This window comes from Condylostylus longicornis, unplaced genomic scaffold (genome assembly GCF_029603195.1).
Source record: "Condylostylus longicornis isolate FDR11 unplaced genomic scaffold, ASM2960319v2 ptg000018l, whole genome shotgun sequence".
Lineage (NCBI taxonomy): Eukaryota > Metazoa > Arthropoda > Insecta > Diptera > Dolichopodidae > Condylostylus > Condylostylus longicornis.
In genome coordinates this window covers 2,403,477-2,428,048 of record NW_026577987.1, presented here as the reverse complement: position 1 = coordinate 2,428,048, position 24,572 = coordinate 2,403,477, and the positions used below count along the sequence as shown (strand labels likewise).

Below are 24,572 nucleotides of genomic sequence, written 5' to 3'. Positions count from 1 at the left end.
TTTTTTTATTTATTTATAATTGGAATTAAGAATCATGAATTATATGTAAGTTTTTACTAGCTGGCACATTCCTAATAATGTTTATTGTTAAAAATAACAATTCAGAATTCTTCCAGAAAAAATTAGAATTTCATCTATTAATATATTCTCATTAGTTAATCAATTTCATCTGTTATAATATAAAAATAAAAAAAGCGATCTAGAATTAATTTCACATTTTAGCTTTTTACCAGTTTCACAAAATTATATTGTTGTTTTTGTTAATTGAATAAATCAATTTTACACAGTATTTAATCTACACTTTAAAAAAAATCTGATGTGAACACATAACCGACCATTGCGGCCGGTATTGCGGTTGCAGTGTATTGTCTAGTTAAATGAAAGGGTTATAGAAGATTATAAAAATGCATTTTGCACACTTCTTTCCAATTTTTAGGGCGTTAATAAACTTTTAGTTAATATCTAGCAAAATGTATATTTGGCTCTTAGTAGAGTTTCGCTGTGTACCATGTGAAAAGCTCGCCAGTTAGTTTCGGTAACAACCAGAACTTAAATATCAAACTTCAAAAATTTTCATTAATCTGTTCCGTAAATACGATAAAAAAGGTAAAATCGACCTCCAGTTTGGTTTGCAAACTCCAATCGTTCCAAAAATTTGTATGTTCATTGCTTTAACACTCCAAATTTAAATATTAAATTTCAAAGAAATTGGTGGATAATTTCTCTTTATATGGGCAAACATCTAAAATTGGATCGCAAAAAAGTTCAGTTCACAAAACCTGTTATATTTCAAAAGTTTATCAATCCGTGACATAGCCAAGACAAACTCACATATAAAATTTCATGAAAATCGGTTCAGCCAAACTTGAGATACAAGTGTGCACACACAGGCAGACAGACAGACCGAAGCATGGAGAACAAAACCAGTTTTAGACGAATATATTATTAGTGTATATATCGATTCATCCAGCCCTGATGCAGCTTCATAGAACATACAGTCCATAAAGCAAATAAATACAAGATTTTTTTAATTCATAATCGTTTATAATTCAAAAAATTCTTCAATTGTTGTAAATTTTTCCGAAATATAAAATTTTTTTAGGTGTATGAAAAGAAAACTCCCTTTTATTCGGAATAAAATACTTTTATTTTTCCTAATATATTTCATGCGCACATATATCAAAGCTGATTTCCTTCTAATTTATAATTAATCACACTCTTTTTGAGATATTGTGAAAGAGATGAAAAGAAAGGTATTGGGAATCGAATTAAAATTCACGTAGGTAGTTACTGAAACTCAACATTTTATAGAAATGCAAAGTTTTATTGAAATGTTCAATTTGTTAGCCTATCTTAACGCTAGTATCTCAAGTTCAGCAAAATTTAAAATCAAATTTTTGAGGAAAAACTCACGTTTAAATTGCCTTTATGAATAAAATTTTTGAAATATAAAATTAATGAATTGCATTTTAAGCCCAAAAACTAATCCTTTACATTTTGAATATGAAAAAGAGAATTTGATCTCGTACAATCAAAAAACACCACAAAAAGAATTTTCAGGATCTATCTGACACAACTTTTTTTTTTAATAATAATTCCCTCATCTCTTTCTTCTTGGAGAATGGTTTAATAGACTTTTGATGGTTACGGGCTTACATAAAACACGCTTATAGGAAAGGCAAATAATACGTTTTTAGTAATAATTTAAATAAGTAAATCAACGTTATTTTTAATATAGTTTTGCATAAAGCATATTCACTAACTCAAGCAATTCTTAGGCCAAACCAGAACTATTATTAATACACATACTTATTATTACATATTTGAATCAAACAATGCAGTCGGCCACGCACTACTTATATAGAAAAATTGAACTACCTTATACTATATTATATTATGAAATGCCAATTAGATCAATTAATGACATCAATTTCAACAACTCTTCAAATAAGAACTCTTTTGATTTCATTATAGAAATATTTTAAATTAAAATTACCAACATATATAAATACATCACAACCATATGTATATTTTGTATTTAGAAAACTAACAAAAAGGATAAATGTGAACTGTCCTGGTAATGTTTATATTAGATTTTTATATTTTGCAAATTATAAAGTATGATTGGAAAACTCTGATATTGAACCTACTCCAACTATATGTGAAATACCAACAATATGTGAACTTTTTATAAAAATACTAACATATATGAATGTAATTGCTTGTACTTACTGATAAAAGATCAAAGAAAATTAATTTTGATGTCTAGAACAAAATTTTCTTTTAAAAGTTTCAACAATACCGTTTTGATTCGTTTGTTTTTTCGTACACGAGAATTTAAATTTTAATCGTCAAATATTCTTCTTATTTTATGATTTTTCATTGTTCTTACACTTTAATTGTTAAAAAAATTGATTGATTATGGCATTTACATTGGGATGCATTATTTCACAAACAGCGTAATTTTTTTAAATAGATTTAGATGCGACTTTAAACGTAGGTAATACTACAAAAGACTTTGTTAAATGAGCTATTCATATATTTTGTAATAAACCGTACTTGGATTAATGAAATGTTTTAAAATTTTTCAAAGAAAAATTAGAAAATATTTTACCCTATATTTTATTTTACAAATTATAAATAAAGAAAGTCTTAAAAATTAAATTCAAAATATCTAATTTTGAATTCAGAAAAATTCGATGTACAAAGCACTTTTTAGTAATATGTTGAATTTAATTGTAATTAGATTAAGGGCGTGATCGGGTATCTCGCCGTTTTAATCGCCAAGGGAGAAGAAGTAAAATGACTATCGTATGTTTGTTAAAATAATTTTCGGTTGAGAAAAATGATTCCGTATTGCGTATCTTAATACATGAATACAAAATTTATATAAAATTTATTCACTTTGTTTTTAATAGTGATAGGTTCAATTCAGTTAACAATTAAAAAAGAAAATGCAAAAATAAAACGTAAATATTTTCAATCTTAATAAAAAAATTAAACATCGATTAAAAAAAGAAATATGATTTGAAAGTAAATCAAAAATCAGATTAAAAAGCGAAATACACGATTAGGCTGTAAAAAACTAAAAATTCCGAATTTTTTTATTAAAAATGTTTATTAACTACAGAATTGACTACAGAAATGTACGATTAAAACTATACAAACCAAAATCATTAGTGATTTAAACGCCGAAACAAAATTATCAAAAATAAATTCCTTTTCAACAAGCATGATTTTTATTAAAAATTTGCTAAATGAAAATTTTTGCATAATAGCATTGAGTTGTTAACATTATAACGTGGTGAATTCCACATCAAATCAATCCGACATCAAATATAATCATAAAAATAACTGACCTGGAAAGATTTCAATTTCAGATTTATTTAGATAATAATAGAAACATAATTTACAATTTAATTAAAAATCAAGTAGATTGAAATTAAAGTTTAAAAAATTATGTTTTGATAGTCTTTCTACTCTAATATTTAAAATGACAAAATAACAAAGGATTTTATAATGAGACTCGTAACTGATTTTAAATAATCAATTGATATTTCAAATAAAAATTCTATTATATTATTTTGTCCTTTTTGTATTGTTCTGCACTGGCCACATATAATTCTTCTGTTCACAATGAAATTGTGAATTGAAAAATTATATGTGGGCATTTACTCAAAATATATTAATGTAAAAAAGTGGTCCTTGTTTGTAAAGTAGCACATTTTCCTTTAACGCGGCTACTGTTCGCTGTTTAAAGTTCAATAAAGTTAAATGTATTATAAATAATAAGCATAAATTTTATTATTTGTAAGCAAAAATAGGGAAGCGAAAATTTACCCTTTGCTAAATTTAAAAAGATCAGAGGTGCAAATGAATTAGAGGACTGAACGACAATTCGAAACTGAGAGACTCATTTCCTGAGGCAAAATGGGAAATTTGATGTTACTCTTTTTTGATATTATGATCAAAGACAAAATTAGAGTGACCATTAGAACTATGTTATTCTTACATGTATTTCTAGGATCATTTTTGTTAGAACCATTTTTCTTCATTAGTCAACATTAGTTTTTTTTTGGAATTCAAATAACTCTAATTTTCAATTCCTTTTCAATTTTTAATAAAATTATTTCTTATTTGCATATTACTTATACATTACTTAAATTTACATATTTCCATGATTATATCCGTTAAAAATTGAAATCCCAAAATTTCAACATTAAGTTTTCAATTACTTATCCTAAACGTACGAAAAAACAATTATACTTTTGTTTCGTTATTTAAAAAAATAAAAAATATTTCTTACACGTAGTATAAGCACTTTCTTATACGTAGTATGAGAGCTTGTTTTAAAAAAGAAAATATCAATTATTTTGGAATATTTTCCACAGTCATTAAAATACTCAACTAAATAAAATATTAAAATGCACTTTAAAAATACCAAAAAAGCAAAAAGTGTTCTTTCGTGCACAAAAATTTAATTGAAAACTTGTCTCTTATTCTCAATAAAAACGATTAGAAAAGTTACTTTAATTAAAAAAAAAAAATACAATTTTATTCTTATAAATCGTGTCGTGCAATCAGTCTACATCTATTTTCTTTCCATTTTTTTTATCTTAGTATAGCTAAACCAGTAGTCTTTACGTAAGGTAACAGCTAAAATTAAGTAACTATAGAATTTTTATTTAACCTCAAGTTTATCAGTTGCTCTAAAAATTTAGTATGCAAATATTATAATATGACTTCGATTAGCTTGCTGAAACGGAAAACATCGCAAATTTCTAAAATAGATGTAAAAATATTTTTTCCATTGCTTTAAATATAAGTGCTACATTATTTTTATTCTTAATATTTTTAAAAACATAGAAATATAAAAAAGAAATTGTAGGAAAATTTGAATAACTCAAGACTGTACATAAGCGATCCCTATATGTATTTATTAATTTAAAAGAAAAATCAATAAATGTATAAGTAATGTATCTTAGCAAATTTGTAAGCATTTTTGGCATAAATAAATGGGACTTAAGAAAAAATTTAATAACCGTCGAAATTTTAATCAAAAATCTCAATCAAAAAGATTCTTTTCTTTTTGTTATCCTCTTTTAAGCAGAAATAACTTTCAAAACAACATGACAATAAAGATCATTTTTGACAAAAGGTCTCAAATATTCGACAAGATTTGTCCATATACTATAAAAGTATGTATCGGGGTGTTTTTGGCAATTATTAAAAACAAGTAAAAACGTTTCAGTCCATATAAACCGATTGAATTATACCCTACACATTTCATTGTTACATAGCAATTACGCAAACCTGTGAAATCATTTTATAGAAACTTTACGAATATGTCTGACCTACTCTCTAAACCAAATTCGACTAGAATGTGGTGTTAAATCCTAGTTAATCTTTTTTTACTAGGAACTATTTTTGCAAATTTTACGTCATTTGAGAACTAGGAAATTTTGAATAGCATTTTTTTTTATAACATAATAAAAAAAAAATCTGATGTGGTCAGCACATAACGGGCCGCAATGTATATTGCCTAGTTTAGTGAAAGTGTACAGAAGAATATAGAAATGCATTTTGAACTCAAATATCAAATTTCAAGAAATGTCATCAATTCGTTTTAATTTAAATTTGATTTAAATATTAATCAATTCGAATTTAAATATTAAATTTCAATGAAATCGATTGATTATTTCTCTTTATATACGCAAAAATGTGTATTTGGCCTGTAGTAAACGTCCAGTTGCTGACGCCTGATTTCTTCCAAAAGTTAGGAGTTTTCGCTGATCTATCCCAAAAGTTGATCAATGTTTGCCATAGTCGAAATAAACTAACGTATAAAATTTCATCAAAATATACACGCGTCAACGCACACACCGGCAGACTGACAGGTTGCTAAAAATAGTTTATTTACACTTCTCTACCATGGAGAAGTGCTTTCCCACCGAAAACTCGATATGCAAAATTTGTTGCCATCACATAACCTACTTATTGTATAGACAAGATGAAATGATTCAAGAAATGAAAAAATGATTCAAAAATGTGCAATAAATTAAATAAATGTATAATGATTTAAAGCATAATAAATATATTCACAGTTTTAACACATACATTCACAAAAGAAAGGGTTTTAACATTTTAGTCAGGGTCAAACAAATGGTTTCTAATGTAGTAATTTCCCCCCCCCCCCCCCCCCCCAACAACTGAAAATAGTGCTATTACAAACAATCTAGCTATGTTTAACAATATTAAAATTTCTTTAATTCGCATACGGAAAAATTTTGCAAATTACATACATTTAGGAGGAGGAAAAAAGATTTAAAGAGGCGTTAACATAATCCTCGAGTTTATGGGTTAATTTCTTGAGTTAAATAATTATATTTTTTTAATTTATTAAAATTTTGAAAATCTTGCAGTTTCTGAAATAAGGTATAAGGAGCCAAAAATCCAGTTTTTACAAATTTTGAGAAGCGATAAATTAAGGGAGGGGGGGGGGGGGGGGGGATTTTCTTTTTTTCTTCTAACGAAATAAGCTATTTATTAGTATCCAAAAGCAGCTAAAAATTTCACTACGAAAGCCGGAAGTATAGAAGGAAAACGATATCAAAAATTAGAAAAAACAGATTTTGGATAACGGTAAATTTTGTTAACGGAAAACTTTAACGGTAGAAATTATGTAAAGATGCAAACATATCCACTGAACGACAAGGTGAAATTATTTTTTTAAAAAAGCGCTAAAACCACCATATGGCTTAAAAATTTTAATTATAATTAATACAGGAATACTTTTGTTTTTTTTATTTACATGATTGTAACATTCTAGTAATAAATTTTAGAATTATAATTAAGAAAATATAATTTTTAAGAATTTCATCCGAGCACTATAAAATTAAGTCAAACAATGATATAAGTACTCCAGAGTCTAGACTTTTTTAAAATTTCCAAATGACCGCAAGGTAGTGACAAATTAAGGTATCCATTTTTGCAGAAACCGAAAAAAAGCTTAAAACCAAAATATTGTGTTGACTTTCATCCTTTTCATACAATTTTCAAAGATCAACTTACATTTATAATGTGAATAATAAAAACTTTCATTAACATGAACTAAAAATTTTTAGTTAATCAACAACGAAATATTAAATTTCCCTAAAATTTTACTCAACTTAAAACAACATTAATACAACTTTAATTTGTATATGTGTGTAGATATATGACCGATGAAATGTATGTATGTATAAGATATATTTAAATTTCAAATTTCAATATGATTTTGTTTGTAACCAAAAATCAATTCCGCAAAAAAGATTTTTTTTTTGTTTTTATTTCTTTTATTGTACAATATTTGTTTATTTTTGATTTCAAAAAGTTTTGATAAAAAAAAAGTAAACAAATAAAGTTTAAACTTTGCTTTTTTCAAAAGTGGATAAAACAAAAGTTTTTTTATTCGTTCAATATTTTCTTATACTACTGTTATACAAACTCCATAAGCAAATTTTATTTTTCTGGAAATACAAAAATTATAAATATTAAAACATACGAAAATGTAGGGTTGCTCTTCTTGCTTCCACATTATTTCATAAATTTACATTTAAATTGGGTGGTACAAAACAAAATGTGGGTATGTATGTTATAATTATATTGACTGAGTTTATTTATAATAAACATATTTAATAGAAAACTTTTATGTGATACGAATTTTAACAATTGTAAGATGAAAACAAAAAATAATTATGTGAAGATGTTGGTTTGTTTGTTTTTTGGAGTCTTAATAAATGCTTATAATGGCAACAACAGAACACAAATTAATAAATATTTGTATATGTATACCAATCCATACAAACATACCTTAACGAAAAAAATGCAAATTTTTGAATAGATAAATTAAGTTATTAATTTGTAAAAAAAAACATTATTGACTATGGCGTATTTAGTTCTACTTTGCAAAACAAACACTATTATACATACGGCTTCAAAATTGTATTACGAGGAAACTAAATTATTTTAAACTATGAATAATTTATGCTTGAAGCCATCGAAGTAATATGAACGTCTCTGTTTGCAAGTCCTATTAACGTTTCGAAAAGGGTTTAACAACTTTTGTTCAGGAACATTTTTGAAAATCGGGTCTGAGCAACTCCAAACTCAAAAAAAGATTTTTAAAGACCTACAAAATTAAGTCATCGAATGTTGTAATTTGGCGTAATGATCTTTGAAGAGATCTTATAAAACTACGTAGTAGGTTTCCCATATCGTTTTTTTAAAAAGTGGACGCTCCTAATGAAAAAAGTGTACGGTCATATAGCGAATTAAAAAACAAGTAAAAACGTTTCAGTCGGTATAAATCGATTGATTATACCCTGCACCTTTCGTTGTTGTATAGCAATTACTCAAACCTGTGAAACCATTCTATAGAAATTTCACGGATATGTCTGATTTATAACTGGACACACAACTCCCAAGTTTCATGAAGCTGACTTTATTTTTCCAAATATTTAAACTTTTGGACTTGTATGGGAGCTACTCGTAGCTGTAGAGCAATTCAATCAAAACTTCAGAAATATCTTTGACCTATAATTGGACACACAACTGCCAAGTTTCATGAATCTGTCTTTATTATTTTTCCAAATATTTAAAATTAGCTTTTGGAGTTGTATGGCAGGTACCCGAACCTGCCAAGCAATTCCACTAAAACTTCAGAAATATATCTGATCTATAATTGGACACACAACTGCCAAGTTTCGTGAATCTAACTTTTTTATTTTTTCAAATATTTAAAGTAAGCTTTTGGACTTATATGGGAGCTACTCGAACCTATCAAGCAATTTCACCAAAACTTCAGAAATATCTTTGACCTATATATAATTGGACACACGACTACCAAGTTTCATGAATCTCACTTTATTATTTTGTCGAATATAAAAAATTTGCTTTTGGAGTTGTATGGCAGCCACCCGAACCGGTGCAGCTATCTCATTAAAATTCTCTCAAAAACGAATAATACAATCGACACCAAACTTTCACAAGTCTTTTCTTTTGTGCCAAGAACGAACTCTATTGTAACTGGACTAATTCGGACAACTGGTTCGGTTAGCTGCCATACAACTCAAAGAATTTATTTTAAATCAAAAACTAATAAAGGTATAAATATAAAATTTTGTATACATGTTTCCAATTATATTCTACACATGCTCTAAAAATTTTAATGGGATAGCTGCACCGGTTCGGGCGGCTGCCCAAAATAACTCCAGCAGCTAATTTTAAATATTTGGAAAAATAATAAATTCAGATTCATGAAACTTGGCAGTTGTGTGTCGAATTTAAGATCAGATTCATTTCTCAAGTTTTGGTTGAATTCTTTTACAGGTTTGAGTAGCTCCCATACAAGTCTAAAAGCTTATTTTAAATATTTGGAAAAATAATAAAGTCAGAATCATGAAACTTGGCAATCGTGTGTCCAACTATAGGTCAAACATATTTCTGAAGTTTCTATAGAATGGTTTCACAGGTTCGAGTAATTGCTTTATAACGACGAAAGATGCAGGGTATAATTCAATCGGTCTATACAGACTGAAACATTTTTACTTGTTTTCTCTTTTTCTATTCTATTTTCCTATTGTTAGAATTTTTTCCTTTTTCTTAAAATTTCACAAAAGCCATAAGAGACTATTAAAAATGAATACTACTAATGAATCAAATATAACATACATATACTTTTGTTTGGTACTTTAGCTAGATTTAGATAATGTAGCCGGTTTTAAAGATAGATTCATCATGTTTTATATATTCTTAACATTGTTATAATATTAAAGTTATACATTACAAACATCAAATTTTTAATGGTATTAATCTATTCCGGTCGTCAGACCATTGTTCATTGTTCATAAGGCAAAATGTTCTATTTGCTTCTTACTGTCAAGTCTTTGACTACAAACTACAAGCACAATTTTTTTTAACAGAGACCTTAAATGAAGGATTCTCTTTCTTTTATCAAAAAAGTGTAAAAAAGTTTATTTTTTAAAAAAAATAATACAAAAATTTCTTTTTGGAAAAAAGTAAGAGTGTTAAGAGTTTAAAGAAAGTGCAAGATGAGGGAAATTAAACATTTACACTTAAAAGTGTGCGAATGGTAACCCTAGTGTATATTTGTTATTTTGCTTGTAGACAATTTTAAATTCGTGCGTCCTTTTAATTAAATTCCTGAAATCATTAACGACTCTACACACCAACACGTTTGGCATTCGATACATATATGAGATGAGTATTGAAACTTATTGAAAAATGTTTGAGTTGTGATCAGGGAAATTTAAAAGCTCTAGTCTTTTAAATTTAAAAGTATTGAATTTTGCAAATCAACATGGTCAAACATAAAAGCGATTAAAAACTAAAGTTCTTGCAAATTAAGAAATTAAAAAAAAAAAACAAATTTCAATTTTCTTTTAATACCCGAGGGAACGTATGTTCGAAGGTTATACCAAATTTCCTTTACCGTTTGTAACGCTAAGAAATAATGGTCTGAGATATAGACTCAAGTATATGTTTTTGATCAGCGTCCAATTCTAAGTCGATATAGCTTTGTCTGTTCATCCATCTCAACGTTACTCAAAAACCAATTGAGCTGATATCACCAAATTTTCACCAGAGTAAATGCCAGAACTCTTTTTAAATTGGATATGATCGAAGTACTGGTTCAGGTAGCTGCCATACAACTTTAATATTTGTTTGGATCTCAGAAATTATAATAGTTATAATAATGAAATTTCGCACAAATTTATTGAGCCCATTATATTAGATAAAAATCATTGAAATTGCTTGACTTCTTCTGGTAGCTGCCATACAACTATAGTCAAAAATTATTTTGCTATATCTTAAAAACTGGTCAACCTATAGTACTAAAAAAATAAAATATGGTAAAATGGTAGCTATATTCATTGAAAGTTGTTGAGATCTCATGAGCACTTGTGAAAGCTGCCATAGTAATTCGTACGGATATCACAGAGTTGACATGGTCAACTCTATTTTTTCTCGTTTTATTTATTTTTATTTACATAATGTATATTTTTTTTTTGTTTTAAAACAAAATGACAATTCTATTTGCATTTCAATAAAGAAAAAAAAAGAAAAACAATTATTAGAAACATAAAATTGACATTATTATTTTTTTTCTCGTAACAACGCGTTTCGTTTATTCTAATGCTTTTAAAAACGACTTTACCGTGAATAGAATAAATTTTTAGAATTTATACTAAACTTCAAATACATTATGGATTTATTTTTATTCTGATGTATATAATATATAAAAATAAAATATTTATTAAATACGACGTTCGTAAATATGTCACATACAAACACAAATATACAAATGGATACAAATTACATGCATATAAAAATATACCCACATGATATGCATACATACATATATAAATGTTTTATTTTTATTGTTTGCCTAAAAGACATGTTCTTCGATAACAAGGAAGAATATTTGATTACTAATACGGGTTATCCAATCTTAGTTGCAGCTTCTTTATTTAGAAATTTGAATATTTGTTATGATTAAAAATGGAAATGAAAATGGAAACTTTCCAGTTTATTTTTAATTTCCATTTTTATTATGTTTAAGTTAAAAAAACCATTTTCATTGATAAATACAGACTTGCGACGTCGGAGGTTCAATATATTTTAAATAATGCAATCGAAATAAAGTCCAAAGGCGATTTATAGAGAAATGAATATATTTCTAACCTATTTACAAAAAATGGGAGAGAAATTTATATCTTACAGAAATGGTACATCTGTAAATACCCAAAAATGAATTGTCTGTTAAGTTACGTAATCTTTGACAATTTCATTTCAATTAGTTCTACTACTCTAATGCTGTTCTTCAACAACTTTTTTCAGATTTACTTGTTTTACTCTTTTCCGTTCATTTAAATTCTTACTCTAACATGTTTTTGTATAATGTTTTTTTTAACATTAAGAAATAAATTCTTAAATTTTCAGGACACATCAGTTACATTTTCATATTTCAACAATGATAAGTTCAAGCTTTAATAACTGAATTTCTTTAAGATAGAGTATTTGACAACAAACAAACGACTATAAATAAAGATATTGCCCTCATGTGGGTGTACTTTTGACCTCATGTGGGTGGACTTATGGAAATTTAATTGTCAAGAGATTGCCCCGATTGAATAAAATAAAGGCTATATAACAGTGAAACGAACAGTATAGAAAGTAACATTTCTGTTTTGAATTTTAATGCAAAAAAATATTATCTCAAAATGCATATTTTATGAATAAAAATGAAAATCTACATTTTTTTTGCAATTACTGTTAAAAAATTGATTATAAATATAAAATTTATTTTATAATTGAATACAAAATTAAATAAAAGGTAAAACAATTTATATTGAAATATTGTTAAAATTCAATTTAAAATGGAAAAATTATATAATGTCCCAAATAACCTAAAATAATATTTAGTGAATAGGCTTATGAAATTCGACTTAATAGATTAGAGAAAAATCTTTCTTCAAAAAACGCCAAAGAAATATTTAAGGGAATTTTTACTTTGAATAAGATAAAGTTTACTATAGTTAAAAGGGAGAGCTTTGAATAGTAAACTAACGTGCCTTCCAATCAATTTCACAAAAACAAGTTTTGAACTTAACCAAAAGTGTTTTCAGCTTGAAGTTTGAAATTTTTAAAATTAGATGCTTTTGAAATCAACAGAATTATATGAAATTATTTACAATTTTTTATTAATTTTTACAATTTATTATAATTTTATTTTGTCTTTTAGTAATAAAAATGTACCAAGCTGTAATCAGGAATTGAAAAATTAAGCTATTTATATACATACGTGGTTACTTTAAGTTTGAAAAATTCTGATGTTACCAATATTTTTTTCATCCGAATTGAAGCATTGAAGATATTGAATTAAGAGCCCTGAAGGTATCTTTGAATAACACTCGCTGATAAGAAAACTACTGCAAAAGTAGTTATACGCATATACCTAAACAAAACTTTTAATGCACAAATAAATTGACAGTTAAATCAATTGTAAATTAGTCCCATTGAATACTCAGATTAGATACATATAGAAATGTTTTCCAGAACACAAAAATCTATTTTATTTTTTTCGATTTTTTAAATAACATTTTTTTAACTCTAAAATAAGTATGTGTGATACGCAGTAAAGCATTTAGTTTATAACAATAAGATAAATATTAGCACTTAAAATAAAGATACTTTTAGCATTTTTCCAAAAAATTTTTCAAAAAGTGATTTTTAGTTTCACTGTGCCCGTCCGTTCGCATGTTCGTTCGTCCGTGGACCTGCTTACTAAACTTCTACACTGTAAGATAGAAATTTCATATGTACGTAAATCTTCACTAGAAACTTCATTTCCGTACAAAATAATTTTCTTTTATCTCCCCCCTTTAAAAGTTAAAGCCCCCCAAAACATAAGCATTTTTATAATATAGCAAACGCAGAAAAGTGGCTGGCTTTTTCTACAACTAAAATTTACCGTTATCTGAAATCCGTTTTTTCCATTCATTTTTCATATCGCTTTTTTCTAGACCTCAGGTTATAGGATTTTAGCGGTTCAGACCCTAATAAATAGTTCACTTCGTTAGAAGAAAATTTTTCGCCACCTCCTGTAAAATTTGAATTTTTAAAACTTTATAGAAACTGCCAGGTTTTCGAAATATCTACAAAAGTAGGAAGCTAACGGTAGATCTCATATCATTAAAAAATATAATTGCTTTTCTTAACTCACATTATTAACCGTTGAATTCGAACATTATGTTCCCGCCTCTTTAAATTTTATTTTCATTTTATTTCACAAATTGCTCATCCTAAATGTATGCAATTTTTTAATATATTATGTATGATGTATCATATAGTATCATATAGTATATGAATGAAAGTAATTTTAATAATGAAGCAGATACATAGATTGTTTTTAAAAGCAGTATTTTCACTTGGTGAACGGAATAGTGCTATATAATAAACCCAACTTTATTTAGTCTTAAAATCGACTGTTTACTCCTCATGGCTTGCTTTAAAGCACTAAGTAGTTATTTTCGATTAGAAAACATATACTTTATTACAATATGGGAAAAATGTATATATATATCTGAAATCCTATAAAAAGGAAGAAACGATAAGAGAAACAATTTGTTGTTTTTCCACAAGAAAAGTTAAAGAATACATATTGTAATCTTTTATGTAGTTGTAATAATATGAACTTGTAACAAACTTGGTGGGTAACGTTAGTGGGAGGTTAACGTAAGCAGTCATGCTGCGCTGTTTCACCGTTTGTAAGGAAACGAAGAAGACATAACCCTGAACCATTAGTCTTGGGTTACAGTCGGATCTGTGGCTATTGCAGGCTCTTCTATAGCAATAGTGGCGGAAAGGTTAAACCATGCATGATTAGTTAAAGAAATTAAAGTGTTTTTATGTTACATCTTAACCGCAATGAGAACTTGACAGCAATCGGCCTAAGAATTTGGAGTAGGGTGTCATACCGGGCATTAACATTTCTGCCTTATGATAACCTACAAGAACTCCCACAGTCAAACATGAAAGACCTGGTGGAGAAGGCACGATCTCTTAGTCTCATCATTGGAAGCGAAGTGAACGCGCATCACACAGTCTGTGGAAGTTCAGATGCAACCCCTGTGACCAGGGGAAGTCACTTTTAGAATATTTATTGTGCATTAAACTTATTTTATGCAATAGGAGTCAGAGCTAACTTTGAATTTTTGGCATTTCATATTTTCCATATAAATTTTTTTTCTAATTTCTATGAATGCAGGAAGCTAACAGTAAATACCATGCCATCAAAAAATATAATTATTTTTTTTAACTCACGCAAATAACCCATAAACATAAACAAGGCGTAACATTATTCGAGCATTATGTTACGCCTTGTTTAATGTTTCTTTTTTATTTCAAAGGTTGCACATAATGCTTATCCTAAAGGTATACAGTTTTTGAAATATATTCGTGTATTATTAAAAGTAATTACAGTAGTGGAGTACATAGCTGCATTGTTTTTAAAAGCAGTATTTTCACTTGTTGAAGAAAATGTACTACATTACAAATCATAGGTTTGAACCAACCTCATTTTAAATTCAATTTTCTTACCGATATAAAATGATCATTCAGTTTCAGAATTGATAATTGTACGTCAACTCTATTTAATTTGTTCTAAAATTTCATTAGAAATTTGAAGCAATCTATCAGAACGACCATTGCAAATCATAAAAATTTGTAATAAAATATATTTATCTTTTAAAAAAAAAACTTAATGGTTTTTTTTTAACAATTGTTTTAATTATCTATTTCTTAATTGAACTGTTCTATTTATTACCGAAATTATTGGAAACTTAACGTTCAATTTTTACATCACCCTGTTGATATCACAAAAATCAAATGCAATGACTTTCGATTATGGTAACGTGTAAATTAATAAAGTTAAGGAACATTTAGCTCATTGAAAATTAAATTTTAACTACAACAAGACACGGAAAAAGATTAAAACTTTATTTAAAAAAACTGTATGAAGCATTTTTTGAAAGTCAAATAACCGATTGATTTTAAAATCGATATAAGGAGTGTATCAGAGAAAAGTTATGCCCAAACATATATTACACGCATTCACGGAAATTCTTCCAATTTTAAACTTAAAAATTTATTTAGAAAATATTTTTTATTTCAAATTATCTTATTTACATTTTCTTCCTCTTATAATTTTATTATGGTTTTTTTATATTGTCATTTTTCAAACGGATCCTATATTTTTTTCTTGTTTATACCCGTACGAACGTATGTTCGAAGGGTATACTAAATTTGCCTTACCGTTTGTAACGCTAAGAAATAACGGTGTTAGATATAGACTCAAGTGTATGTTTTTGATCAGCGTCAAATTCTGAGTTGATTTAGCTTTGTCTGTCCGTCCGTCCGTCCGTCCGTCCGTCCGTCCGTCCGTCCCAACGATAACTCAAAAACTAATTGAGCTAAGTTCACCAAATTTTCACAAATGATTTATTGTAGTAAGTGCCAGAACCCTATTTAAATTGGACATGATCGGGGTACCGGTTCGGGTAGCTGCCATACAACTTCAAAATTTATTTGGCTATACCTCAGAAACTATAAAAGCTGTGGTATTGAAATTTCACACAAATGAATATATTAGTAGGGCCAATATGCCCCATAAAAGTCGTTGAAATAACTTGGCTCCTTCTGGTACCTGCCATACAACTTCAAAAGTTATTTGGCTATATCTCAGAAACTATAAAAGCTGTGATATTGAGATTTCACACAAGTGAATATATTAGTAGGGCCGATGTGTCTGGTAAAAGTCGTTGAAATTACTTGGCTCCTTCCGGTACCTGCCATACAACTTCAAAAGTTATTTGGCTATATCTCAGAAACTATAAAAGTTGTGGTGTTGAAATTTCACACAAACGAATATATTAATAGGGCCAACGTGTCTGATAAAAGTCGTTGAAATTACGTGGCTCCTTCTGGTACCTGCCATACAACTTCAAAAGTTATTTGGCTATAACTCAGAAACTATAAAAGCTGTGATATTGAGATTTCACACAAGTGAATATATTAGTAGGGCCGATGTGCTTGATAAAATTCGCTAAAATTTCTTGGCTTTTTCTGGTAGCTGCCATACAACTTCAATAGTAGTTTGGCACAACCGGAATTTGGAAAAACACATAGTACTGAAATTTTACATAAATTAATATGGTAATACGGCAACTTAAAGTCATAGTCTGCCCCATAGTTCGTTATGGCACATTAGTTATTCACACATAGGATAACAAATTCGTACGGGTATCACAGAGTTGACAAGGTCAACTCTATTTTTTTTCTCGTTTTTTTTTATTTTTGCCTCTTATATATTTCTCATCCTTCAATTCATTTAGTATTCCTAGATGATCTTAAGCTTTTTACTTTATTATCCTGATAGGTTTTACATGTCTACTTTAAAGTATTTATATGCCACTCAGAAACAAACAACTATACAAAAAGCACAAAAAGCAAAACAAAAAAGAATAAAAGGATTCCAAAAACAGAAACAAATCGAATGTTATTCTCTAGGGAAAATTGTGATCAGAATATTATAATTTTATTTTCCGTATAGTACAACACCTTCTTATAAAATACAAATATAAGGACATTAAAAGTTTAAAAAGGAAAAAAATGTGCAATATATCATGTAGAAAGTGTCTCATAATAGAAAAACAACAAAATAACGAAAAATGCTCGATTATTTTCCTTCTCATACAAATATTAGAAAAAAATAATGATTTCCAATTTCCATACTTAATACGTCTTCGACATTGTATTTGTCAATAAATTTTCATATACACAAGTAATAAAAAGTAATTCATATACATGGTGGGTAAGGAAAAGGAAAAACTAAAATAATTTTTACCTAAATGCGGGAAAATTTATGTAAAGTATGTAAATTTATCATAAATGGTAAAAATGGTTTGATAAACTGTGGGATATTTAATATGCAAAACATATTGCATAGAAGAATAAAATATTTTCTTTTTATTATAAGGTCGAGCTTGGTCTTATTGAACCATCTTATTTTATGAATATGAGTTTCAAATGTTTCTAAACTTTTAAAATTAGGACGAAAATTTTTAAAGAAAGAATAAAGTAACAAGCAGTCCTATTGAATCCAATTTTACTTGATTATAGACCTGAATTAAGTTAATACAAATATATTAAGATATTGATTAAATTGTTTTAGGTTTATGCCTTATTATTATAAAAAATATAATTTTGTAAAAAATACTTATGACGTGTATGGATATTTTTCAATGCTTAATCTCGAAGCAGTAATCCATAAAAAATATTCAGAATCTTTTTTACTTAAGAGAAATCTTTTGAAGTTAACTTTTGCTCAAAAAATATGATTTTAAAATAAGTACATATGTAAAATTATTAAAAGCAAAAATGGTTTGATTTTGTATAAAAATGCATTTTATAAAACACATTTTATTGAATCTCAAAGAACCCTAGTATTACAATCATGAAGTGTTAAGTAGAATGTGCTTTGAATTCTGTCATCTATGACAAACATCAATTATGAAAACATGTTTGGAACAAACAGCGGTTTATGTTTAAGTCGATGTGCATTTAAGTGACCTATATGAAGATCGAAGTTATGTTTAAGTCGCTTCTAAGTAAACCGTCAAGGTCAGCTTCCTAAGGAAAAGTTTTCAATCGACTAGATTTAGAGGGATTAATTTGATTGACTGAAAACGTACAATTGCCTTTAAAATTTAAATATTATCTGAAAGAAAGAATTTTTTCTTAAATTAAATTTATTTCATGTCAAACATTATTAATTTTAGGAAACAATTCTAACAACCATGAAAAACAAAATTTTTATTACTAATTGAAATACTGTATCAAAATATGTGAATAAAAAATTTTCTGTCCTGAATAAATTGACTGAAAATTAAAAGTTAATACTTTCAATTAGGTTCGTCGAAAAAAAAAAACTTTTGGTCACATCCATGCTTACGTTCTTTCTGTTTATTTTCAATAAATTAAATTTAAAATCAATATGCTTATTGTACAGGACAGTTCACTCATTAATTTAAAAATGTAATCATACCATTTACTGTGATACAAAAATCTAAAAATAAAATAAATTATAAAAAAAGATGTAGAAAATTAGTTTTTTAGATGTGCATTAGGTGGAAAATTAATCATTTATATTAACAGAAAAATATGAGGAATAAAAAAAAGGAATGGTTGACGAGTTTCAAATATTCAAATACAATTATCCACAAACATTTCTTCATTGCCCAGTGGGAGGGGAGCAGAAATACACACAACATGCATGCTTGTGATACGAGTCCAAAATATAGCGTTTAATCAAGAATGGCTTCCTGGTTTGTCCTTGATCCAAGGGGAACAGCAGTAGCGAAACCTGGCTTGGGTTAATAAGCATATAGAATAAAACGAACGCAATAAAACAAATGCGGAAGGGTTATCTATTAAGGTTTCAAAAGAGACCCTACCACGGCTGACGGCGAGGACTTGGCTAAATATTCAACACGTTCAAATACGTAATGTGTATACACAATATATTGTTTAGTTTAGAAAAAGTGTTACAGATTATTAAGAAAATATCTTTTAAACACTTCTTTTCAATTTTAAGGAATCTTTTAGTGTAATCCAAATTCCCTATTCATGTGCTCAATTTTAAATTTATTAATAATAAGTTTTAAAAAATAACTCCCCATAGCTTTTGCCATGTTTCATTTGAAACGAAATGGTAAAAAAAATAGAACACGCGACTATAACAGGACAGGATATATTTTAATTCTTCTTAAGAAATTAAATAATGTTTTAGGTAATATCAAAAAAATTTTTGTATCAGAAAGCGTTCAAAATTTTAGTTGATATTTTTTTTCAAAAATGTAGATTTAAAACTTTAGATATGTACATAAGGTTACAATGAAAAAGAAGCCTCCGCTTTTGTAATTAGGTTCATTTGAGGAGGGAGGTGAAAAACTGGTTTTTAATTAGATTCTTATGTTATCTGAGTCGGTTAAGATCGCCTGAAACATTTTTACTTGTTTATATTATAATTAGAAGTAATTATAATTAAGTATTATGGCACTACCCTTTTAATAATTAAAAGGCCACCGCCTTAAAAAATAATTCCGAACTGCTTCAATCGGGTCAACTTCGATTTAATTCGCATGTTTTTCCTCAATTTATTTTCTATTAAAATATTTTTTTATTTTGAAAACAACTACTGAAAAAGTACTTAGATCATTTTTCGTTTCCTTAATATTTTTTATTTTTATTTTCGTATATTATAAGAGAAATCAACAATTAAAAGCATTGAACTGATTTTTTGATAATAACAAATTTTTTAATTTTTCAAAATGTGGAGCGAAATTTTGAATTAGACACATTGTTACTTTTTAAGTCTTTCGTCATTCAGTAACAGTTCATAAAAAATAATTCCGGGTTCGCTAAGCGGTAAAATAATTGTATTTGTTGTTTAAAATTTAATTTAAATTTAAATTTAGTGAACAATTATAGTAATTTCTTGTTTTATTAAATAAAATGAAAATTTATAATTTATATTAATTAAATTTTGTCTTTCCTTCATAATATTTATTATAAAACAGTATAAAGGTGAATTTGGTACTAAAGTTTATTTAAAAAGAAAAAATGACTCAATAAATTAGTAAAATTCGGTGTATTGTTGGAAGTTTTTATTGTATGCATATTTAAATAAAATATAATAATATATTTGATTACTTTTATATAAATAGAAATGACCTGAAGATGTAGCGTCGAAGATTGCATTTCTATAAGAAACAGTAGTCAACGAGAAAAGGAGAACGCAAATGCTATACCTACGTTTATTTTTCCAAAGAACGAATTAACAATAAAGCATTTTATTAGTTTTAAGAAAAATGCTATGTAGTTAATAAAAAAAGTGAATTCAAAATTTTTTTTTTCAAAAACAATTATTTTTATGTATGTATGTATTCACTATTTTTATTTTAGCTAAAAAACAGAATAAATTACCTAAAACCTGATTTGATACCTATGATTCATTATTCTAATTTGTAAGGACATGAAATTTCATTTTGTTATTTAAAAATAAAATAAAACAATTTTATATTTTGTATTTAATCCTATTTTATTTTCCAAACATCTTAAATCACCATTAACATTTCTAATTTATTCGAAAATACCTAATATAAAATATATTTCTGAACAAAATGTATAATGACCAACTTTGAATACACCGTATGTATGGATTAGCAAATTGTGTATTACGTCTTGAGAATAAAGATGTGTATATATGTGTATCTTCTATGTGCCCTAAATATGTGTATAATTTAATGCAAAAAAGTCAAAGAAACAGAACCAAAAAAAAATTGTTAAAAAATAAGAAAAAATTAAAGAAAGAGAGTAAAAATAATAAAAAAAACCCAAAAACTTAAACTGTACTTATGTTCTGTCAATGTTTGGTATCCCAGAATTATTTTTTTAAACAGAAATTTATCTTGTTAGTACATCTTTGTATTTTTAAAACCTTTGGTTATATACAGTAGGTGATGTAAATGTGAATAAATGAATAGCACCCTGTATATTAATTGCGCAGAATTCTTGTTATCAGGTTGGTGTGATTTAAAAACGTTTTTATATGTTCATGACAGGCAAATATTGTTTTATTTATTATTCTTTATTGTTTTTATTATGCAAAGAAAAGGATGATTCCTTTACTCAGCTTTTATTTTGTATTTACATTTTATTTAATATAGTCCTTAAAATAATTGTTTTTGTTTTTGATAAGAATTAAAAAAAAAATAGATTTTAATGATAATTTTGAAAATAATTAATTTGGAGTCAAAATATGCATAAAATACAAGTCTTTATAATTTTGAATAATAAACATGTTTATGAAACGGTTTAAACTCCTTTGATGTTATTTTTCGTTTTTTTCTGACTACAAAATTAAATTTTGAAAATTCTTGAAGTTGATAATATTTACCAGTCGTACACTATACAACAACCTTGTTTATCCAACTATAACCAACTATTGATTGCACCAAATTTCAAATACCAAGTTTTCACCGGGAATGAATTTCTTCAAAATAGAGAACCGATTTAAAAAAAAAAATTATATTTAAGTTTCCTTTGATCAAGTGGTGGGCTTTTAAAAACGATCTAGCTATACATTACCAACTGCGTTCATTCATATACGAATTTATTTCACAGATTGCATACCTTTAGGATGAACGATATATCCAATATTTAAAAAACGAAAAAAAAATTGAAAGAGGCGTTAACATAAAAATAAAAGTTGAAGGTTAATTGCGTGAGTTAAGAAAAATAATTAACTTTTGACATGGTATTTACCGTTAGCTTATACCCGTACGAACGTATGTTCGAAGGGTATACTAAATTCGCCTAAACGTTTGTAACGCTAAGAAATAATGGCCTTAGATATAGACTCAAGTGTATGTTTTTGATCAGCGTCGAGTACTGAGTCGATTTAACTTTATCTGTCCGTCCGTCCGTCCAATGGTAACTCAAAAACTAATTAAGCTAAGTTCACCAAATTTTCACAAATGATTTATTATATTAAATGTCAGAAGCCTGCAACACAACTTCAAAATTTATTTGACGATGTCTCAGAAACTATAAAAGATTTGGTATTGAAATTTTGCACAAATATATTAGTAGAGCCCATGTGTTTGATAAAAGTCGTTGAAATTGCTTGTTCCTTTCTGGTAGCTGCCATACAACTTCAAAAATTATTTGGCTACATCTTAGAAACTATAAAAGCTATAATATTGAAATTCGACACAAACGAATATATTAGTAAGGTCAATGTGTTTGATAAAATTCGTTGAAATTGCTTAGCTCTTTCTGGTAGCTGCCATACAACTTCAGTAGTAGTTTGACTATATCTTAGAAAATATTGGAAACACAAAACTGAAATTTGGCATAAATTAATATCGTAATATGACAACTTAAAGTCATAGTCTGTCCCATAGTAATCTATTGCATATTTGTTCGCATATATAGGATAGCAAATTCGTACGGGTATATTTCATTATGCATTTTTATATTTCAGAAATATAAGATACCAAAAATTCGAAATTCGAGCGGCGATGACTTGAAAGGGGGTGGATACAGAAAAAAAAATTCTTTCAATGAAATAAATATAATGTCTAAAAGCTATCTAAAAAATATCAAAAATTTGGAAAAATCGGATCTTAGGAACAGCAATTTTAGTTCAAATATAGCATGCCGCGATAGAAGTTTTTTGGATTTTGAAGGGCTATAATTTTTAGAGATACGTAAAAATTTTCTTCTACGGAACGTTTCTGGTAAATATCAATGTTGGAACTAAAAGAATAATTTTAAATAATCGCCCGCTTCCAAAATACCCTTCAAAATTTTATTTCAAATACACATACAACAGCAAAACTCTACTTTTGTCTAAAAGTATTTTAAACAAACGTAAAGTTAAGTCCAAAATCATATTTTATTGTTTAACTATAATGTTTTTATATTTTTACATACATATAGTTTTTTAGCACTTTTCCAAAAAATTTTTTAAAAAAAGTGCTTATTAGTTTCACTCTGTCCGTCCGTACGTCCGTCCGTCTGTCCGTGTGTCTGTTTACAAAACTTCGACACCCTTGAAGATAGAAAGCTGAAATTTTGTATGTACATAGATCTTTACTAGAAACTTATTTCCGTAGAACAAAATTTTTACTTATCTCCCCCCCAAAAACTTAAAAATGGCCTTTTTTACTATTTGTTGCAATGAAATCATAAGTATTTTTAAAATTTTGCACACGCAGAAAGACAACGGTTTGCTTCCCCTAGCGCGGTATACTATAGTTAAACTTTAGAAAAACAAAATGGCCGTTCAAATTTACCGTTATCTAAAGTTGTTTTTTTCCCAATTTTTAATGTCGTTTTTCTTCTAGACCCCAGCCTGTAGAACCTTGAAATTCTAGGTGCTTTTAGATACTAATAAATGCTTCATTTCGTTTGAAGAAAATTTTTTTCCATCTCCACCCCCTCTCAAGTTATCGCCTTTTGAAATTTGTAAAATTTGAATTTTTAACACCTTATATTTCCGAAACCGCAAGCTTTTTCAAATTTCTATAAACACAAAAAGCTAACGGGAAATTCCATGACATTAAAAAATATAATTATTTTTCTTAACTCACAAAATTAACCCTTAAAATCGAGCATTATGTTAACCCCTGTTTATATTAATTTTTGCTTTATTTCAAAGACTGCATAAATGGTTCATCCTAAATATATGCAATCCTAGAAATAGTTTCGTTTATGAACGAAAATAATTTTAATAGTGTGGTGAATATACATAGATTGTTTTTAAAAGCAGTATTTTCACTTGTTGAAGGGAAAAGTGCTACAATACAAACCATTGGTTTGCTCCAACTTTATTTTTCCAAAAATAACAACTACAAAAATTAGCAAAGCATGATTAAAATGAAAATGAAAATGTCGACCGCAAAAGTATACGTACGCTTGAATTCGAACTCATTTTCCCGTTACTCAATCATGAAATAGATTTATAAATCATTAACAGACAGAATTTTACAAGTTTTATTTCATATTTATAAATTGGTGAACGCAGAACGTATTGATAACAACCATATAATTTGAATATTGATAAAATGATAGTCAAACAACATATGGTTGGCAAATCTTTAGGCGAAATAGCTAAAATAACTAAAAAGAGTAAATCTACGGTTCAAACCATTATTAAAAATTTTCATAATACCGGGATTTTAACGTCAAAACTACGCTCGGCGTAGGCTAGATCAAAAATTTTTAATGATAGAAGAAAGAGCAATATAGCGACAAATAAAAACTGGGGAAAGAAGCCAGTGAGTCTATCAATAGGAGAGTATTACATAAAAGGGATTACAACAGTCGAAAGAACCTTTTATTAATGAAAAAACTGAATAAAAAGACTGAAGTTTGGCAAAGTA

General features: G+C 27.4%; 1 protein-coding gene across 3 annotated transcripts in view; it reads right to left on the bottom strand.

The window, feature by feature from the left end:
- Window positions 1–3,286: 3,286 nt before the first annotated feature.
- The window catches only part of LOC129606425 (atypical protein kinase C-like), a 37,905-nt gene continuing 16,619 nt past the window's right edge, over window positions 3,287–24,572 (bottom strand). For 2 of the 3 annotated variants that reach the window (XM_055516753.1, XM_055516754.1), the window contains exon 4: window positions 21,667–21,816. In XM_055516753.1, coding sequence (XP_055372728.1) covers window positions 21,797–21,816 — 20 coding nt within the window. In that variant the 3' untranslated portion in view covers window positions 21,667–21,796. Of the gene's footprint in view, window positions 3,360–21,666; window positions 21,817–24,572 lie in introns of those variants that run through there. The other variant, XM_055516755.1, reaches the window with a different exon arrangement.